This window comes from Mastigoproctus giganteus, chromosome 10 (assembly GCF_048544385.1).
Source record: "Mastigoproctus giganteus isolate SK-2022 chromosome 10, ASM4854438v1, whole genome shotgun sequence".
NCBI lineage: Eukaryota > Metazoa > Arthropoda > Arachnida > Uropygi > Thelyphonidae > Mastigoproctus > Mastigoproctus giganteus.
The window spans coordinates 54,243,768-54,264,205 of record NC_143584.1 but is presented as its reverse complement, the minus strand read 5'-3'; the positions used below and the strand labels follow the sequence as shown (position 1 = coordinate 54,264,205).

General features: G+C 35.9%; 1 protein-coding gene across 1 annotated transcript in view; it reads left to right on the top strand.

The window, feature by feature from the left end:
• LOC150079035 (lactadherin-like) overlaps positions 1-17,548 on the top strand; it is a 300,762-nt gene extending 283,214 nt beyond the window's left edge. The window contains exons 10-11 of the mRNA XM_090383407.1: positions 9,514-9,747; positions 17,283-17,548. Coding sequence (XP_090239533.1) covers positions 9,514-9,747; positions 17,283-17,548 — 500 coding nt within the window. The remainder of the gene's footprint in view (positions 1-9,513; positions 9,748-17,282) is intronic.
• Positions 17,549-20,438: the final 2,890 nt, after the last annotated feature.

Sequence of the window (20,438 nt, the reverse complement as noted above, 5' to 3'; positions counted from 1 at the left end):
ATGACAAGAGCAGAAGAGAAAACCCAGTTTTTTAGATGCAGAGGAAGCAATATTTGTAATGTGCTTATGCCAAGAGAGATTAGAAGTCAAGGTAATCCCCAATAAAGGTATATGCTCTTGCCTAGAAATCGGAATGTTAGCAAAGATAAGCATAAGAGCAGAAGAATCCTTTTTCGAGACATAAGACAGGACTGAGTTTTAGAAGGATTGAAATCAACTAAGTTATCTTTGCCTCACTGCAGAATTACCTGGAGATCAGGATTTAAAGAATTGGTAGCAGATATTTGAGAAGTTGAACCTGTTTGAGTAAGGCAAAGTTTTTCACTCTAGAAGGTGGAATGCAAAGTGCTATGATCAGCAAAACTATGGATAGGATTTCCAGTCAATAGAAGAAGATCGTTAATATACAAGAGGAAGAGTGAGAGAAAGACTGAACCTTGGAGAATGCCAGCATTAATGGAGAAGTTAGAAGACAGAGAACCATTTACATTGCTTGCAGTGAGTGGTTAGAGAGAAAACTGTATACTCAGTCAGAAAGGCCCCGAGTGCCAAGTGATAGTTCCCAAGCGATCTTTCTAGTGAGATTTTCTAGCGATTTTCCTAGGGCGAGTACTAATGCTTAAATAATCCCTCCACCGCTCACAACGTTACTGCTAACCCCGCTTGCAACGTCACTGCTATTGCTAGCAACGTACTGCTCTCTTCTTCTGCTGATCGCTTGGTCACTGGTTGGCACCGCTCCTACCTCCACGTGGCGGGGTCGGTAACCTGGGAGAAGGAATTCCCTCTTCCAGGGCTGAAAGGAGCAACGATGGATTGTGATGCATATCCACCGCTAGAGCCCACGGGCTCCAGACCTGTCAGCTCTGATTCAGAGCATGACTTGAATCGTCCGAAGAGACAGCGGACTGAAAAAGAGTGCAGATATGCCAGCATTTCTAATAATGCACTCATTATCCACACAACCTGTAGGCAAGTTATCGTCGTTTCTAATACAGAAATGTTTAGAATCGGTTGTTGGATCTCCTAAAATGGTGAAGCGTCTTCAATCTGGAGACTTTCTAGTTGAAGCTTCCAAGCCAAGCCATTCAGAAAAATTGTTAAAATTGACAACTTTTAACAGCATTCCAGTGTCAGTTACGCCACATAACACCCTGAACACCTCTAAAGGCATCATCAGCGAATGGGACTTACTAAATGTCTCTGAACAAGAAATAATACAAGAGCTTAGTGAACAAAAAGTGACTCATGCATGGAGAATCATGACTAAAAAAGATGGCAACCTACTACCAACCAGGTCCATCATTTTAACTTTCAGTACTCCGACTCTTCCATCTTCTGTTAAAGCAGGTTACCTAAATTGTAAGATTCGTCCTTACATCCCAAACCCCATTCGCTGCTTTAAATGTCAGAAGTACGGTCATTCTCAAACAGCATGCCGAGGCGATGCTGTGTGTCCTCTTTGTGGTTCCAAGGAGCATTCTCAAGAAGACTGTACAGCTTCCGCTCCTATTTGTCCAAACTGTAAGGAAAACCACCCTGCATTTTCTAAAGCATGTGACCTTTGGAAAACAGGTAAAAAAAATCCAGAAATATAAAGTTGAACATAAAGTCACTTACCCTGAAGCAAGAAAGCAAGTGCTACTAACCATTCCTAGCCGATCATATGCATCTGTTACCAGAACCAGCCGCTCAGCTGCAACTCAAACAGATGTGTCCATAGAACCGAGAATTTCCTTTGCCACCTGGGCCAAAACTTTTATCATGCAATAAGAAACCTACAGTCAACGAAACCAGCAATACGTCGATCAGCATCCCAACTGATGCTATCTCAACTTTGCCCGAAACAACAAAATCAACTACTGTTGAAAATCAGAAAAAGGTGAAGCCACGAAATATCAACATGGAAACTGATATTCAATCAGAGGATGACGACACAGTACTAGAGTCAAATGCTAGTGATATCATGGATGCAGGACGCCCAATCTTTCCCAGAAATGAGAAACCAAAACCAAGCAGACAGAAACCTTCTCAGAAAAAACAGTCAGATCAACTTCCTCAAACAAATCCAACCGATGAATAAATTCCTACAATGGAACTGTAGAGAATTACGCAGTAATATAGGTGCTGGGGTTTGCACCTGCTAAAAAATATGTTACAAAATAAATACATACAATAAATAAATAAATAAAAAAAAAGAAAAAGAACGTATTTAATGTATGTAGAGCATATAATTTCAGACGCTTTATCAAACATTTGGGGTCAAGATTGTGGTTGGTGGCCCAAAAATGTTTCGCAACCACGGACTGGTCAGTTTTGGCAAGCCGGATTGCTCTGTCGTGTTCCGTAAGGCGATCTTGGAGATGCCTTGATGTTTCTAAAAAATGTTCCGCGACCGCGGACTGGACAGCCGAAACTGTCCAGTCCGCGGTTGCGAAACATTTTTGGGCCACCAACCACACAATCTTGACCCCAAACGCCACTTTGAAATAGTAGAACACTCACGACACTTTCGCCACTGCCTATGGCTAGAGTCACTCAACATAGTAAACAATCCAAAGGCATACGTCTACACCCCATCCTAGAGACAACAGTTTTAATGCTAGATGATCAGTGAAGTAGAAAACAGTGCACGTCCGTGCAACAACGACGCATGATTAACATGCCTCACTCAGCACTTATTTGTTGTATATTTTTGTATTTTTAAATTTCAGTTGATGAAGAGACACGCGTCTCGAAAGCTACTGTTAGTATATATTTGTATTCTTACATTAAACTGGATTTATAACTTATACGTGTATGTTATTATAAAAACCTCCTTAGAAGTTGTAGCAGTCTGGATAGCAATGGGAATATCGTTATCACTTGCATCCATCTATATATCACCGAATTATCCTTGCTCCCAGACTGAACTGGACAGTCTTATTACACAACTTCCACCTCCCATCTGTTTACTTGGTGATTTCAATGGTCACCATCCATTGTGGGGATCGTCCACCATGGATGGTAGAGGCAAACTAATCAAAACATTCCTGGATAACCATAACCTGACTCTTTTAAATTCTGGCTCTCCAACTCATGTTCAACTACCTGCTGGTACTACATCCGCCATAGACCTATCCATCTGTTCAGCATCTCTTTTTCCAAGCATGGAATGGTTAGTGCTAAATGATCCATTCCACAGTGACCATTTCCCTATCATCAGTTCAATTCAAACACAGGTCATGTCATACTCTAAAGGCCGTACTTCTTGGAACTTCCAAAAAGCAGACTGGAAAACCTATTCCAGTTGTGTTATACTTGAAAAGCAATATGTACAGCAACAAAATCTTGATAACGTAACTGACCACATTACCAGCCACGTATTATCTGCAGCAGAAATTTCCATTCCAAAATCTAACCTGCACAAGAGTGTACACCAAAATCAGTGGTGGAATGAAGAATGCTCAAAAGCAAAGCGTGATAAAAACCGAGCTTGGAACCACTTTCGTAAATTCCCAACTACCGCCAACCTAATTGTTTACAAAAAACTCAGAGCTAAAGCGAGACAAATTAGAAAAAAAGCAAAACATGAATCCTGGACTAACTTCGCCTCATCCATTAACAAAAATACTGACACTCGAATTATTTGGAAAAAAATACGAGCACTCAATGGGAAATATCTACCGTTGCAATCACTAATAATACAATGGAATGGGCAGGAATTATCTTCCCCTAATTGATACTGCAAATGCGCTATCAGAGTCTTTTTATAACATTTCCTCCTCATTCTCTTATGTGACATCCTTTCAACGCATTAAAACTAATGAAGAACGTCAAAAATTGAATTTTTAAACTAGACTCTCACTTCCTTATAATCAACCTTTTACTTTAGTCGAGCTGAAGGAATGCTTAAGCAAATCGTCAAATGGTGCAGCAGGTCCAGACGGTATCCACTACAGTATGTTGCAGCATCTATGTGAATCTGACCTTGGCATATTATTACTATTCTATAACCGTATCTTTTCAGAAAATACTTATCCTCTGTCCTGGCGGCATTTCTATATCTGTGCTATTCCAAAACCAGGCAAAGATCCCACTCTGGTCCAGAACTACAGAACGATATCACTAACAAGCTGTATAGGCAAAATCTTTGAAAGGATGGTACATAAGAGGCTCACCTGGTTTCTATATTCCCAGAATCTTTTCTCTGATCACCAATGGCTTCCGTAAAAACAGATCCACCCTAGATTTACTTGTAAAACTTGAATGCAACATACGAAATGCCTTCGTCATGAAACAGCACCTAGTGATGGTCAACCTAGATATTCACAAAGCATTCGATACTACCTGGCATCATGGCATTATTAAAGATATGCATCAGTTGGGGCTGAGAGGCTATCTTCCTCAAATCATCCAGAACTTTTTAAAATTACGCACCTTTCAAGTCCGATATCAAAACGTGCTGTCAATATCTCACATTCAAGAAGAGGGTGTCCGGCAGGGTTCAATACAGAGTGCTACCCTATTTGCGATTCGAGTGAACAAAATATTGGAAGATCTTCCAAAAACCATTCAAATTTATATGTATCCAGATGACCTCACTATATCCTGCCAATCACAAAGTATGAATACTATCGAAAGACAGTTGCAAATTGCTCTATTCAAAATAGAAACCTGGACCTTATGCAATGGATATCGTTTTGCTGAACAGAAATCCACCACTACTCACTTCTGCAAACTACGATCACTTCATCCTGATCCTGAGCTAAAGATCAATAACATGCCAATACCTCTTACTCACACTGTCCGTTTTCTTGGCCTGGTGATAGATAGGAAATTAAACTTTCAAGCACATGTGACCTACCTTCGGACCATCTGCTTGAAGAAATTGAATATTCTCCGGTGTGTGTCATCTATGTCATGGGGCGTTGATTGACAAACCCTGATCCATCTCTATTGAGCTATCATCAGGTCCCGTTTAGACTATGGCTCCCCAGTGTATGACTCTGCTAGGAAAACTATTTTAGAGTGATTGAACACGATCCAGCACAGTGCTCTGAGAGTTTCTCTAGGGGCTTTCAGAACCTCCCCAGTTCAGAGCCTTTACATTGAAGCCCACGGACCTCCTTTACATCTTCGGAGGAAAACATTGCTTTTGATGTATGCCGCAAAAATCCGCAGTCTTCCCTCTCACCCGAATTGGAGATGTCTGTACAATACTGAATGGGAGTCATTCTTCAAAAGTAAACCAAATGAAGACAAACCTGCTGCACTTAGACTTAAAGAACTAACTCAAACGTGGAATATTGAAATCGGCAATATATATCAGGACATAACACCGCCTGATCCACCGTGGACAAATATCCCTGCAGTTTACGATGACTATTTCCAACAGTGGGGAAAGAACACCTTGTCTCCCTTCAATATCGCACAGTTACATGAAACTCATTCTGCTTCTAATTCACAGGCCTGTAAGATCTTTAGAGATGGATCAAAAACTGAGACCCAAGTAGGTGCTGCGGCAATCTTCCCTTCATTCACTACTTCTATCTCATTACCTGTAGAATGCAGTATCTTCACTGCAGAGCTTTATGCTATTAACTTGGCCCTAGATCACATTACTCAACTTCTGATTTCTTCTGCCTTAATATACACTGACTCGCTCAGTACTGTCTCAGCCATAAATAGTAATACCACCTCCTCTCACCCTGTTTTCAAACAAATCCATTCCAAAATTACTTGTGTGCAATGAGTCAAACCAAACTGTGACATTCTGCTGGATACCAGGGCATTCTGGTATAGCAGGAAATGAAAGAGCAGATCTTGCAGCCAAACAACCAGATACCAATATTTTACAGAATTGTAAAGTTCCGTATTCCGATTTCAAACATGTCATTTGTAAAGCATGTTACAATAGATGGTCACTGATCTGGAGAGGTTATCCAGGAAACAAACTATACCAAATAAAACCAGAACAAAAGCTGTGGCTCTCCAGTTTCGAAAAAAAATAAACGAGAAGAAACAATTTTAGGAAGGCTACGGATTGGGCATACTCACCTCACTCACCTGTATCTATTAAATAATGACAGTGCTCCCCAATGCACATCATGCCAAGTTCAACTGACCATTCGCCATTTGCTAGTGGACTGTCCCCACTTTCAAACCATCCGCTTAGACATCTTTAAGTCAATTTCTAATACACAGTCATCAGTAAATTTAATGCAGATCTTGGGAGATGATCCTAATAAAAAGGAACTATTTACTTTCTTAAATCGGATAGGAATATACCATAAAATATAGTTATTGTTTCATATTCATCATTAGAAAGACACAATATGGCCCCAGCAGCCTATGTGTCGTTAAACTCAACAACAACAACTCAGTCAGAAAAAACAGTTGGCAAACCATAAGATGAAAGCTTATTTAGAAGACTTTTATGCCAAACATGATCAAAAGTCTTTGAAATGTCAAGAGCAACTGCTTGAGTTTTGCCAAACTTTTCCATTGAATTTGTCCACAGATGGGTAACATAAGCCAAAATATCGCCAGTGGCTTGACACTGATGGAATCCATACTGGCAGTCATTGATCAGATGGAAGATTTCTAGATAGTTTAAGAGTTTGCGGTTAATTGATTTCTTCATTACTTTAGAACGAGTAGAAGTAATTTCAATATGACGATAATTGGATGGGAGTGATTCGTCACCCTTTTTAGGAACTGGCTGGATACGAACAAATTTCCAAGCAGAAGGAAAAACAACGTCAAAATCCTTCTAACATCCTTTTGACAAAAGACCACACAGGGCATTGAAAGGAGCGTACTAGGAATGTTGTGAGGTGATTTAACAAGCTCATTAATATACAAGTTGGACGAAAAATAGGATGCCAGCAGGGCAGCTTTATCCTTTGCTGAAGTGGCAATAGAACCATCTGGTTTTGACAGAGGTAGGAACAGAGATGGGCAAAAGTTGTGGCCAATAGCTTTGGCAAGAGACCAGAATGCTCGACTATCATTTGGACAAGAATCAAGTTTTCTACTCTTAGCCTGTTCGAAATCTAGTTTGGACTGATTAATAGCTGCTTTACAATCGTTGCGAGCTTAGACGTAGGCAGAAAATGAACCTGGAGATTTGGATACAAGCCAATTACAATGTGCAACATTCTTCCCTTGAACAGCCTGAGCACATTTACTAGAAAACCAACATTTATATAATGGACAAGATCATAAGGTGGAGTGTGAAATAAAGGATTCCATGCCTACGAGAATAATTTCACTGATGCAATTTGAGAAAATGCTGAAGATCTGATACAATAATCCAACCAAGGAAAAGAAGAAAATAAATCTTGCAGATCATCCCATTTTATATTCTTGTAATGCAAACAACACGAAGTTGGGAATGACCACAAGAAAAAGGCTCCATTGGAGAAGAGACCATCACCGAGTTGTGATCTAAAGTACCTAGAGGACCACTCACCTCAACTTAGAAGGGTTGTTTGTGAGAAAAAAGATCAATCGTGTTTGCTGTGTGGTTAGGATTCTCTGGTATTCTGCTAGGCAAATGAACAATCTGTCTGAGGTTATTATTAATTGCAGATGCCTTAACATCTCGACCAGCTGGGTCTGTGTGACTAGAAGACAGAAGCCAGCTGGAATTGTAAACATTAAAATCTCCAAGGAAAATTACCTTACTCTTGGAAGTAGAACTGGAGAAAGTTGAATTACAAAGAGAGGAAGACAGAGTTTCAAGTGATTAGTGGAGTTGGGAGAGCGAGCGACAGAGGCAACAGATGAATTTGACGGAATGTGGTAGAGAGATTTTAAGCCAGAGAAGATCGAAAAGAGTCGATTCCAAATTACTAAGTCTCTGACAGGGAATATCGGAATGGACATATGTACAAGCTGCACCTTTGAAATGAAAGGAACCATACAGTGAATAATTTGGACACATGAGATGAACAGTGGTTGAATAAACTGATAACTGAGATTCTGTCAGGAAAAGTACATGGGGTTTGGCAGACTGTAAGTGGAAATGGGCACCTTTGAGATTAGAACTGAGACCACATATATTTGTGAAATGAAAGAGGAAGTGTTTGGGCGGTTTAGATGTTTTTGCAGATAAGTTTGCTCTATTAGTTTGACAATTCATGGTGTATTCAGCAGTAAGAAAAGGTGGAGGGTTGAAGTAATGAAATTTTTGGATATGGTGTACACGTGGTAAGAATATACCCAGCTCCTTGACATATCATATCTTTGACAATGCCCTCCCCCGCGCACACACTATTCTACTGTATAATAGCATGATTATACAATAGCTGATCTGGAAGTCTCCTAGAGAGTTACCAATAGGTTAAGTACAGTGTACTAACTGGCGGCTGGCCTGTGAATACCATTTTAGTGCTGTACCCTCAAAGGGGCTAACATCTGGTGAGTATGGGCTTGGCACACCCAGGGTCCTGAATTGGATATCATCATTCTACTCTTTCTTGGTGATTCCTTTCTATTTCTGACTCTCTCTCTCTCTCTCTCTCTCTCTCTCTCTCTCAGGGGTAACTCAGAAATTTTTTTTTTTGGTTGGTGCAAAAGCCCCAGGCTTCCTTGCACCATATGGCTAATTATAATAATAATAAATAATGTAAGGAAGATTGGATCTTGCCATGATATCTATCGTAACTTTGAAAGACGCCAATCATACTGCATGATGGAAGAGAGGGGGAAGGTTTGTCAGAGTTTTGCTCTGGAGGCTAAACATGGGTTCCACCACTTCAAGCCTCCAATAAGCAAAGTGGTGGTATTGCACTGGCTGATGAGAGTCATCTACCACCTAGTATTGTCTGGTAACACAGAGGGGTGGCATTCCTCCATGTGGTATGTGCGCCACACCTTGACCCTTGTTTACATTGGTTCACACCTGGGTGGTCTCTCACAGTGTGCTAAGTGCCATATTTCGGGACTTGCACATGGGGGCAATACCCAGGTTACTACAGTCCCACCATTGTGAAGTTGCAAATAGAGTATTTGGCTGTCACAGACCAATCAGACTTCATCAAAATTAGGTCCACTTTTGATGAAGTGGACCTTACCCCAAATTATGTAAAGCATCATCCACAGAATGAACCCATAGGGAAAGCCTTAAAATGGTCCACCAGTTGGCTGCCTCTCAAAATTCTCCATGAATAGATCTGTGATAATCAGATAACAGGTCACTGATTATTATGCTGATCATTATTGATCCATTATCTCTGCACATTACGCAGATATATTTTATCTTTGAACTTAAAATAACCTGGTTCTAAAGCTAATTTGATGAAATGTATAAATGTTATATTATGCAATATCTTATTAGTTTGTGGCACTCTTGCTTTCATTTCTATGATGTTAACTAATTAACAACTTGTAGTTAAATGGATCTGGTGTTATCTTATAAAATGCTCACCCTATTTGTTGTTATGTTATTGGTAAAATGTGAATATTTATGAACTCATACAGTTATGAACAGATCAAAATATGATTAATTCAGAACTAATTTCATAGTGGAAAACTTGGCTTATAATCGAGAAACTTGGGTGAATGATAAGAGACATTCATGGATTGGCTGGAAGTACGGGCATTCTTCATATGCAGTGGATGGAGATATGGATACACATCTACATCGTTGTGCAATTCTTGATAACTACTATATTGACACTCCTGTTTGGATGGTTGACTTGCGCCTCCGTCAGCTTGTTAGAGGTGTTGTTATTGTCACATGGCAAGGAAAGGGGCAGGGTAAGTACAAAGGTATGGATAACAGTTCTCCACAGTACATTAATGATATTTTTTGATATTGAGTTAGTTGTCAAAGTTGGCAGTTCTCCAGTTTTATAACAAAATCTGTTTTTTTTTTGTTTTTTTTTTTTTTGACCCCTTCTCCTCACCAAACCAAATAAGTTTTTTCCCACCTTTCACAAAAAATAAAAACTTTTCTTGTTAATTCAGAATTTTGAAAATAGTTTGCCAATTTAATCATCTCTAGTTAATAAAGTTGTCACCTCATTGGATTTGCATTAGAGTCTGTGGTTTAAGCATGACATGTTTGGGATAAGGGTTTTCTTATCATTTTGCCACATCATGGAAATGGTAGAGAAAAAAATAAAAATTCAATTCCATTTTGAGAGGAGTGTGATATTATTGTATGTTATTATGTGCTTATTCAGAATGTGCATAGCTTACAAACCTATTTAATACTTTTCGTCTGGAACAATGTTTTAAACAGGGGCCGGGAATCTTTTGCTCTATAAGAGCTGCTTTAGAAATAAAGAAGGTCACAAAATAGAACTATCTCATTTTTTTACCTATATCTCTATTTTAAATAAAATAAATTTGGTTTTTATTCTAAAAAACATATTAGGCAAGTAGTAGCATAAATTTGAAGTAAACTTTAAAAAAAATTAATTGGGCAAAATTAATAAGATCGAGCACTGGGGTTTTGCAGAAAATTATATTTTAATTTTATTTCACTGCATTGCAATTACAAAATTTGCAATTGATCATTTTCCAGCTCCTGTTTAAAATTATGGCATTGATAAAGTCCTAAACTGTAAATTACAAACCTATATAAGTAAGCAGTTATTACAAAAGCCTTTGTATTTTTTATCTTAATAAGTGACATTAATTTAAGTAGTAGCATAAATTTGAAGTAAACTTTAAAAAAAATTAATTGGGCAAAATTAATAAGATCGAGCACTGGGGTTTTGCAGAAAATTATATTTTAATTTTATTTCACTGCATTGCAATTACAAAATTTGCAATTGATCATTTTCCAGCTCCTGTTTAAAATTATGGCATTGATAAAGTCCTAAACTGTAAATTACAAACCTATATAAGTAAGCAGTTATTACAAAAGCCTTTGTATTTTTTATCTTAATAAGTGACATTAATTTAACAAATAAATTTTTTAGTTACAAAGTAATCTAAATAATGTTCATTTTATGTGAAAAACCTTCTGGGTTGCTTTAACTACCCCCCCCCCCCCCCCCCACTAAATCATCTTTGGATCACATATTTTGAAAAGATGGCAACTGTAATCAGGTATGCTAGGCCGTGTTGCATACAATGTATGGAACACATGAAACAATGTTACCTATTATGTACTAAGGTTCCCCCCCCCCAATGCAAACCTAAATTTGATTTTTTATAAAATATTCTTTAGTAAGATGCCAAAGAAATATGGTATAATGTTTATACATATAATATGTGTGGTGGTTATAAAATAAGTTTCCCTATTCAGGAGACCCTAGTGTCAAAACGGTTAGAGTTAGTGCTGTGAAAATTGGTGGGTATGTCATTTAGGGTATGGAGAAGCGATTTGTAGAAGAAAAAAATTTAGTTAAAATTTCTCCCACCAGAGGAAAACGGCTATGCACATATGTAAAAAGTTGTCATTTATTTCAAGACACGCTGCTTACATAAATGACATCCTATTAGATAAAGGCAGAAGGCCAATGCCACTGTCAATAACCATTATAGCTCTTACAAAAAAGGAACATGCTCTTTCAGTAAAACTGTTCTACCAGAATAATAGTAATGCTAATGCAGCACTTCATGAATATTGGAAACTTAAAGGTTTGCATAAAGGACCTTTGACGTCAGTGGGGCTTCGAAAACTAATAAAGAAATTTGAAGCAACCAAGAAGTTAGGTGTAATTCCAGGCAGGGGACAACCATGTATCAGAACGGAGGTAGTGGATGAAGTGACGGTTGCAATGGTCGGAATGTAAAACACTGCCAGTCAGTAGTGCCAGAGGTGTGTCAAGAGACTTGAACCTTCCTTGGTCTACTGTATGTAAAGTGCTTCGAATAATTTTATGCTGGTTCCCCGTACAAGATTCACGTAGTGCAAGAACTAAAGTCTTGCAATCAGTAACAATGAATAGACTTTGCTCTGCAATTTCTGGCTCTTATGGAACTTGACGATACATGGGCTTGAATGATTTTGTGGTCTGATGAGAGGTCCGATAAAGATTTCACTCTTCATCGGGCTGTAAATGCCAAATATGGGGAACTTCTCGTTCATCTGCTGTGCATGAAAGACCACTTCAAAGTCCATACATTACAGTATGGTGTGGACGTCCCCCCAGTGAGATGCTACACGAAACTGTGTCGCATGCAGTCCATTTTCAGAATGTCATTTCAAGTGAAGGACACATAGAACAATATCTGTAGATTTCTAAGTTCTGATATTAAAATCTAATCCTAAGTTAAGTATGCCATCTCGTGTTTACAGTGCCATTTCTCTCCTGGTGGCATAAATTTGAACTAATATTTTTTTCTTCTACAAATCGCTTCCCCATACCCTAAATGACATACTCACTGATTTTCATGGTGCTATCTCTAACCATTTTGACACTAGGGTCTCCCGAATAGGGAAACTTATTTTATAACCACCCATTACACACACACACACACACACACGTGTATGTGTGTGTGTGTGTGTTTACACATATATGCAAGATTTTCCATGTAGACTAATTATTTGTTTGCAAATATTCAATTCCATCACACTGCATGTCACTTTAAACTTAAAATCATATCTACATACCTTTCAAGATTTTATTAGTCTACATGGAAAATCTTGCATATATGTGTACGCGTGCGCACACACACACACACGTGTGTGTGTGTGTGTGTGTGTGTGTGTGTGTGCACGCGTACACATATATGCAAGATTTTCCATGTAGACTAATAAAATCTTGAAAGGTATGTAGATATGATTTTAAGTTTAAAGTGACATGCAGTGTGATGGAATTGAATATTTGCAAACAAATAAGTAAGTGCAGTGCATAGAAAGAGAATAAATGCAAAAAATAAATGTGGCATTTCAAAATGAAGATAGCACTGTCTAGTTTAGATTTTTGTAAAGTTGTAATTAATTTCTTTGGATTAATGTGTAAGCCAGAGATTTTCAGTTTGTGTTATAAAGGAATACTCTGCTCTGCTCAGATTATTCTGATTATCAGTATTTATTAAGCATGTTTTTTTTTTATTGGCATCTTAGATCTGTCAGTGTTTTCAAACGCTATTCAAATAGCCCTGATAGTGTCACACATGTTGAACTTATTCACATCGTTTATCAAAGAGCACGAGCTTCCTCAGCTGTGATAACTGTGCATGGGCATTGTTCAGAAATATGTTTTAGTGAAATAGTTATAGTGATATTACTGCCATCTGTAGCAATTTCTACGAATTGTGCGGAATGGCAGTATATTGATGCCCAGTCTGAAAGCATGCTTGATTCCTTTAGAAAACTGTCTGGCACTTAGTTTTAATAATGCCCTTGTTATGATAGCACTAGAGTAGCAAGTTTATTAAAAGAGGAGATTGGTTTGATTGTTAAAGGGCAGGGCAGAGAATTTGTAGTTCTGCTTCTATATTCATTGCAAAAATTTGGTGATAATTTAATACTTGCCCCATTTTCTATAGAAAGTTAAATTTGAAATGTATCCAAGGGTGACTTATGAGTTTCAGTTTAAAGCCACTTGCAGGAGCATAATGATTGCACTAGAACTCAACTAAAGATTGGATTTCAATTAAAGACGTGCTTTAATTAAACAAATGCTTGTTTCAATTAAAGAAGTCATAATTTCTTTAAAATATGAAATCCCTATTTTTTTTTTTTTTTTTTTTAACATTATAAATTTTATTTGTTATTTTCTCTTCTGCATATTCAAGGATGGCCGGAATTTCTAACTGAACTTTCCTTACCTCTTCAATTTCATTGCTTAGAGAAAGTCCTCATGCTTGAAGTTCAATTATAGAATTAGGTGACCAAGAAAAATGAGTCTTGATGAACTGAAAATGTTTTCTAACCAAATAATTGTCAGGAATTGGCTCAGCAACATCAATAGTTGCATCATTTGTGGTATCTGAAGCACTGACAACTGTTTTGTTTTTGTAGAAGCAGTTTTTTGACATAAATCAATGCTGCACATAACTGTTCCTCACATTGTCAAAATAGGCTCTTGTAGAAGGGAAAGACCAGTTCACATATACTGTACCTGTGAACAGCTATGCATGTAAAGTATTTTATAAAAATCTTTTTTACACAAGAAATAATTTTATTAACTTAGCAAACACTACCCTGAATTTTTTCTGCAAGCATGGATTAGCCAAGGGTAAAGTAAATAATGTGGATTTGGTTTGGATAGAAAACTTGTAATGAAAAGGCTGCTTTTGTCATATGTGGAGAAGCATCACTGACAAAAATGCAGACTTTTTTTTTGCCATGAGTTTAATCTTGGTCTGGCCATAATAACTACTACAAAAGGATCATTCACAGCTCTTGCAATTGCAGAGTAATTTACATTTTCAAGAACCATACAAGCAAGCAACTTCAGGTGAGAAGGCCCTCCATCTAATGTCTCAAAAACCAAATGTATGCACTATGGCCACAAGCATTTGCCATTTCATTGGTGGATATTCAGTTCAATTTTCTCCAGTACCTTCATGAATTTCAATATTATCATCATCAATATCAAAGGTAATTCTTCCTTAATGCAGATTTGTGTGAATTTTTTGATTTATATGATATTTTTAAAAAAAAATTATTTGATATCTGGATTGCTTAACTTACTGAAAGGGATATTGCTGCTTATCAAGGCGAGACAGAGATCCTCTAAAAAAAGTCCCTTTGCTCTCCTTTTCTCTTGAAGCACACAGGCTTGGTTAAAAGTGACCGATCTGTTAGTATTTCCTTGCTTTATATTTTTTTTTTGCCCACAATTGCAGTGTTGTTTTCACATGTTGGTCCATCTCGAATTTTTTTTTTCTGCATGGAACATTCTTTTCACAAATAACACAAAGACAAAACTGTCATTGGTAGTGAATTTTTTTTCTGTGATTGGTGATTAATTTCCATAAATTTAGCAGGAAGTTTGATTTTTGTCATTTTGAATGAAAGCTCAAACTGCCTATTTTGTAAAATTTTTTTGTAGCAAAATTGAACTGATATGTTAGTTACACATTAAAAATATTGTCTCATCCAACATCATTGAGGGTATGAGAATTAAAGTGAAACACCATTGACATGTTTTCTTTTACTAACTGAAATTTTTCCTGACACTAATTTTATTGTAATATTGTCTTTTCAATGATTCAAATCATATTTCTGAATTTAATGCCTGAAAACTGATTAAATTAACAATAAAAGCAACTGAAATATTGCTAGTAACGTTTGTGCTATTATGCATTTTTATTTTATATACACTAATTATTAAAATGGCCACAATATGCACATATACCGTTGCACATATACCTTTGCATATATAATCTGCACATAATGCACATATACAAATACATATAATCTGATGTCTAACAATGAACAAACTAGATTTGTAAAGGAAAATCTAGTTTGCCATCACCATGAATTGCCTTGGGATTACGCTACTCTAAATAAAATCACTTTTCCAATAGAGAAGTATATCGCTATTTATTTAAAATTGTGTTTCACTATCCAAACTATAGTTTCAAGCTTCATTGGGCACTCCTCAGTAGTTAGATAGGCACTATGAAGACCTGAACAGCCCAGTGATGAGATGTATCAAGGGTTGGTCAAAAAGTTCTGGGAACAAGGCATATAAAATATTTTAATAAATTATAGAATAGGCTATTTTGATAGCTTAATGTCTTAAAAAATAACATGAAAAAATTGTATGTCAGTGTCTTATGCAGTTTCTAAAATTTATTTTTTTATGTTTGTAGGTGGAAGAAGAAGAATGAATATCCTGCAAATTGAGATTCATTCAGTAATCAAATTTTTGACCAAAGAGGGCAGCAATGCTAAAGAAAGCTATGAAAGTATGACTATGGTGTTTGGGGAAGTATCATCCAGTTATGCTTCCATTGGAAGAGTTCAAAAGAGGATGGGAGTTGAAGATGATCTACGGTCTAGTTGGCCACCTGAAGAAGTTATTTCTGAAACACTTGCCATTGTTCAACAAAAAAATTTTAGAAAACAGAATAATTAAAATGGGTGAACTTGAAAACATTTCCCATGGGAGCATTTTAACAATAATACATGAGCATTTGGGAATATCCAAATTTTGTACAAGATGGGTTCCCAGAAATCTTTCCATTTGCAATATCAGAGGGTAGAGTCATCAACAGGGAATTTAAAATTAACCCTTGCTAATATACAGATAGATTTTTATCCCATTTGATGACTGGTGATGAAACTTAGCTACATTTTTATGATCCTGAAAGCATGCAGTGAAGTGCAAGGGATCTCTATTCCTGTAAAAGGTTTAAACCCAACTTTCAGCTGGAAAAGCATTGGCCTCAGTTTTTTAGGACACAAAAGGATTTTTGTTACCCAGAACCACAATAACAGGGGAATATTATGCCAGCTTTATGCTAAAGTTAAAAGCTGCAGTTTGGGGAAAAATAAAAAAGATGAGGAAAGTTTGATCATTGGGTTTTGCTTTTCCATGACAGTGCATCTATGCACAAAGCCTGGCTTGCATAGGTTAAAATTCATGAAATTTAGATTTGAATAATTAACCACCTCAGCCCCAATTACAGCTTAGATCTGCCCCAAGTGACTGTTATTTGTTCAGAAGACTCAAGTATCATCTTCATGGAACTCATTAGCATTAGCATTAGTAGAGGCATTTGATGCAAGAAAGCAAGCTTATGCAGCATCAGTCAAAAAAAAAAAAAAAAAAAAAAAAAACCACTTCCACTTCCACTTTACCCCTCTGTTCGTTCAAAATACCTGTCCAGCTGAGCTTAAACTTATTTAGGCTATCAACTTCCATGACAAGGGATGGAAGTCTGTTCCACCAACCAACCACCCGCTGGCTAAAGGCAAATTTCCGCACGTCTATCCTATATCTGTCTTTCCTCAATTTGAATTTATGCCCTCTCACGTGATTATTTTTAAAGATGAAGAGCTAAAAGCAGCTGTGGAAGCATGGTTTGATGGCTGACCTGAAGAACTCTATTTAAAGGATTTAAAAATCAATATTGAGACGCTGCTATAATAAAATTAAAAACTGGCAGTTTTCTCTGGGAAACAGGAAATTACTTCAGAAATAACAACAGACAGTTTCATATACATTTCATTCATTATCAAATATGCTTTTTTTTTTTTTCATTATCAAATATTATTATTCTTGGATTTAACAATAGAAAATTAGTGTCCAAATGTAAGCATATCTCATTGGATGATTACTTTATATAATTTCTTAAAAAATTTTGACTTGTATTATAAATTACATTTTTTAGCTTTATGTTATCCTAATTGATATATCGATTTTTCATTCTAGATCGAGCCAACATGTATCGAGATTATCTGTATAATCTAGAGAAATTAACTGTTTATGTAGATGACAAGCCACGTCTAGAGAACATGACCAGTGGCAAGAAGTGTGCTTCCATTTCACGACTAAACAATGCACTTTTTAGACATGACTTGCATTTTGAATGTCCTAGTGTTTTGGAAGGAAGATATGTTTATGTGAAAGCATATGGTGTTCCAAGCCGATGGAATAGACTTTTTTCAGCTGTGTTATGTGAAGTTTTAGTGTACTAAATAAGACAGATTTTTTGATGTGTGCTAGTGTGGAATTTGTATCACCTGTATGAAACTTTTTATCCCAGAATGTGGCTATTTGAATAAATAGTCATAAAGTTGACAGTGGACAGCTCTTATTTAAAGGCTGTAATTTTCTTCTGAGAACTGAAAGCAGTCAATCAGCTCACATCTGTGTAAGATTATATACTTCTCTGATCTTGTTAAATACTGCCAGTAGCTGATAGTGCAAGTCCATGAATGACTTTTTCATCAAAACTTTTTTTCTCTAAAAATCTAGAGGGATTCCTAATCTTGTAGTATTCCACTTTTAACTCATCATATTCATCACTACTGAAAAGAGGATACTTTTGTTCATCATTCAATCATTGAAATATATATATATATATATATATATATATATCTGTGTGTGTGTGTACCATCAGATCCTCCATTTATTATGACTTGCATATATATTTCAAAACTCTGTAATAAATCACTGAGGTTCTTTCATCAAATATATCAACAACTTCTATCTTCAATAAAAAATTCAGCTTCTGAAATTGTATCCCCCTTCTTAAGTAGTCTTTAGGAAAGTTTAAACATCTGTTTTGAAAAGAAAGGCAACAAGAAAGAAAAGACAAGGCATTTCACAAAATAATGTTGTATGAAAATGAGTAAAAGGTATTAAGTTTGTACTTTTTGCTTGATATTTACTTCAGAAACTTGAAGATTGAAGTACAAAAAATGAAGAGTGGCTTTAAATGATGAAGCAAAAATTGAAGTGTCAGCTAACATGATTTATACATTTTTTTAAAATTTGTCAAGAGGAAAGTGAATAAATTTCTAAATTTTCAGGAAATATCAAAATATACAATAAATTTTCAAATGCAAATAAATAAAAATAAACAATGTATTTTAATTATTAGTCTCTTGGAAATGTAAAGGTAGTACTAGAAGTGTAGGATAACTAATTATCTACTTTTGAAATATTCGTAATTAATTAATATACTGTATATGTATATGGGAATACCATTGAAGAGAGTTTCCTCTAAAGTAAAGTGACCAGATATCCTGGATGTAAGTTGTTTGCCCCACATTGCAAACTGTCCCAGATTGGATATGTAACCTCCATACTTTTATATGATGAATCACAATTTTGCATTTTTTAAATTTTATTCTGCATCCTTGCGACAACTTTTGTCTCGTAGGTTGTGCAAGTTAAGTGCAATTTTGCTAATTCTTGTGAAGAATTTTATGAAGGAATAGCAAATAATTAAGAAAAATTTACTCCACAGAAAAATATTTAATTATATTATTTATATTCTATTGTTTTTATTATTAAAAGATATATCTATTCTTATTATTATTTCACAGACATACCCATCTAATATAGGTATTTCTGTGAAATAAAACAAATATAGGCAATATTTATTTGTTGATATGAAAACATCTATAGTGGTGCCTACCAATGGAATTTGATAGTATATAACAGAGCTATGATGCTCAATACATTCTACATTGATATCAATATTTGTAGAAGAATAAGAGAAATTTACCTCAATATAATACATAGAACACTTCTGTATGATACTCTCCAGAAATTAAAATGAATAAAAGATTAACGGAAAATGATTAGTAAAAAATCAATTGAAAATAATTTAAAAATTAATTAAAAATTCAAAAAACAATTTAAAAATTAATTAAAATTTATTTAAATATTTTCATTTCAGGAAAATCATTTTTCAAAATTTACATTAAGCTTTTTAAATTGTTTTTTGAATTTATAATTAATTTTTGAATTGTTTTCAAGTGATTTTTTACTGTAATCATTTTGCATTAATCTTTTATTCATTTTAATTTCTGGAGAGTATCATACAGAAGTGTTCTACGTATCATATGGAGGTAAATTTCTGTTATTCTTCTACTAACAATTTGCTAAACTTCTGTAATGGAAGTTTAGCAATCACATCGCACTACCCATGCGACTGGTGAGAAATGTAATGTGAAATATTGAAATTAAAGCGGAAGCATATGGGACCATGGTAGCCTTGTGACAACATTGCCAGCTTGCTGAATAGCTGGTCGAGGTTCGATTCCAGCTGCTACTCTTATGGGAATTTTCTCAGGGGTTTTCTCCTCACAACAAACTATCCTTCGCGATGGTACACGAAAGGGGTACACAAAAATTTTATAGGGATGCATGTAGGGATGCTAGGGATGCATGTAGAATAAACTCCGCAGTGTTTTCGCTACAGACTTTACTCTTGAGGGAAGGGAATTAGTGGGGCAGCCGTGGCACCATCATAAGTTGGGTTGCAGGCAGTCAATTTAACAGACATGTTCTGCTCCTTAAAAGAATGCACTAAGGCAGTGGACTTCAGCTGCAGCTAAAATCCATCCATTAAAATGTGAATAATTATGCTGTTCAGCAAAAATGAATTGCTGGGGTTTGCACCTGCTAAAAAATATGTTACAAAATAAATACATACAATAAATAAATAAATAAAAAAAAAGAAAAAGAACGTATTTAATGTATGTAGAGCATATAATTTCAGACGCTTTATCAAACATTAATAATTCATAATTTACAGCAAAAAAAGCACTATTTATATGCAAACAGAGAAAATTTCATTTCTGCACATGTCAACAAGCCAGTGGTCCTTCAGCTACAGTATATAGTTAGCCCATGTAATATATATTTCAAAAAAAAGAAAATAATTGCTGGAATTCTATTGGTGTGATTTTAATGAAACATAGGAAGGGTCGACAAATCTTTCTTACAGAGTGAAATATAAAATTTCCTTAAAATCCATCCACTGGGAAGAGTTATTACATGCAGACGGATGGACAAAGAAATAATAATTGTAACATTTCTATTAGTCTGATTTTAATGATATTTGGAATGCTC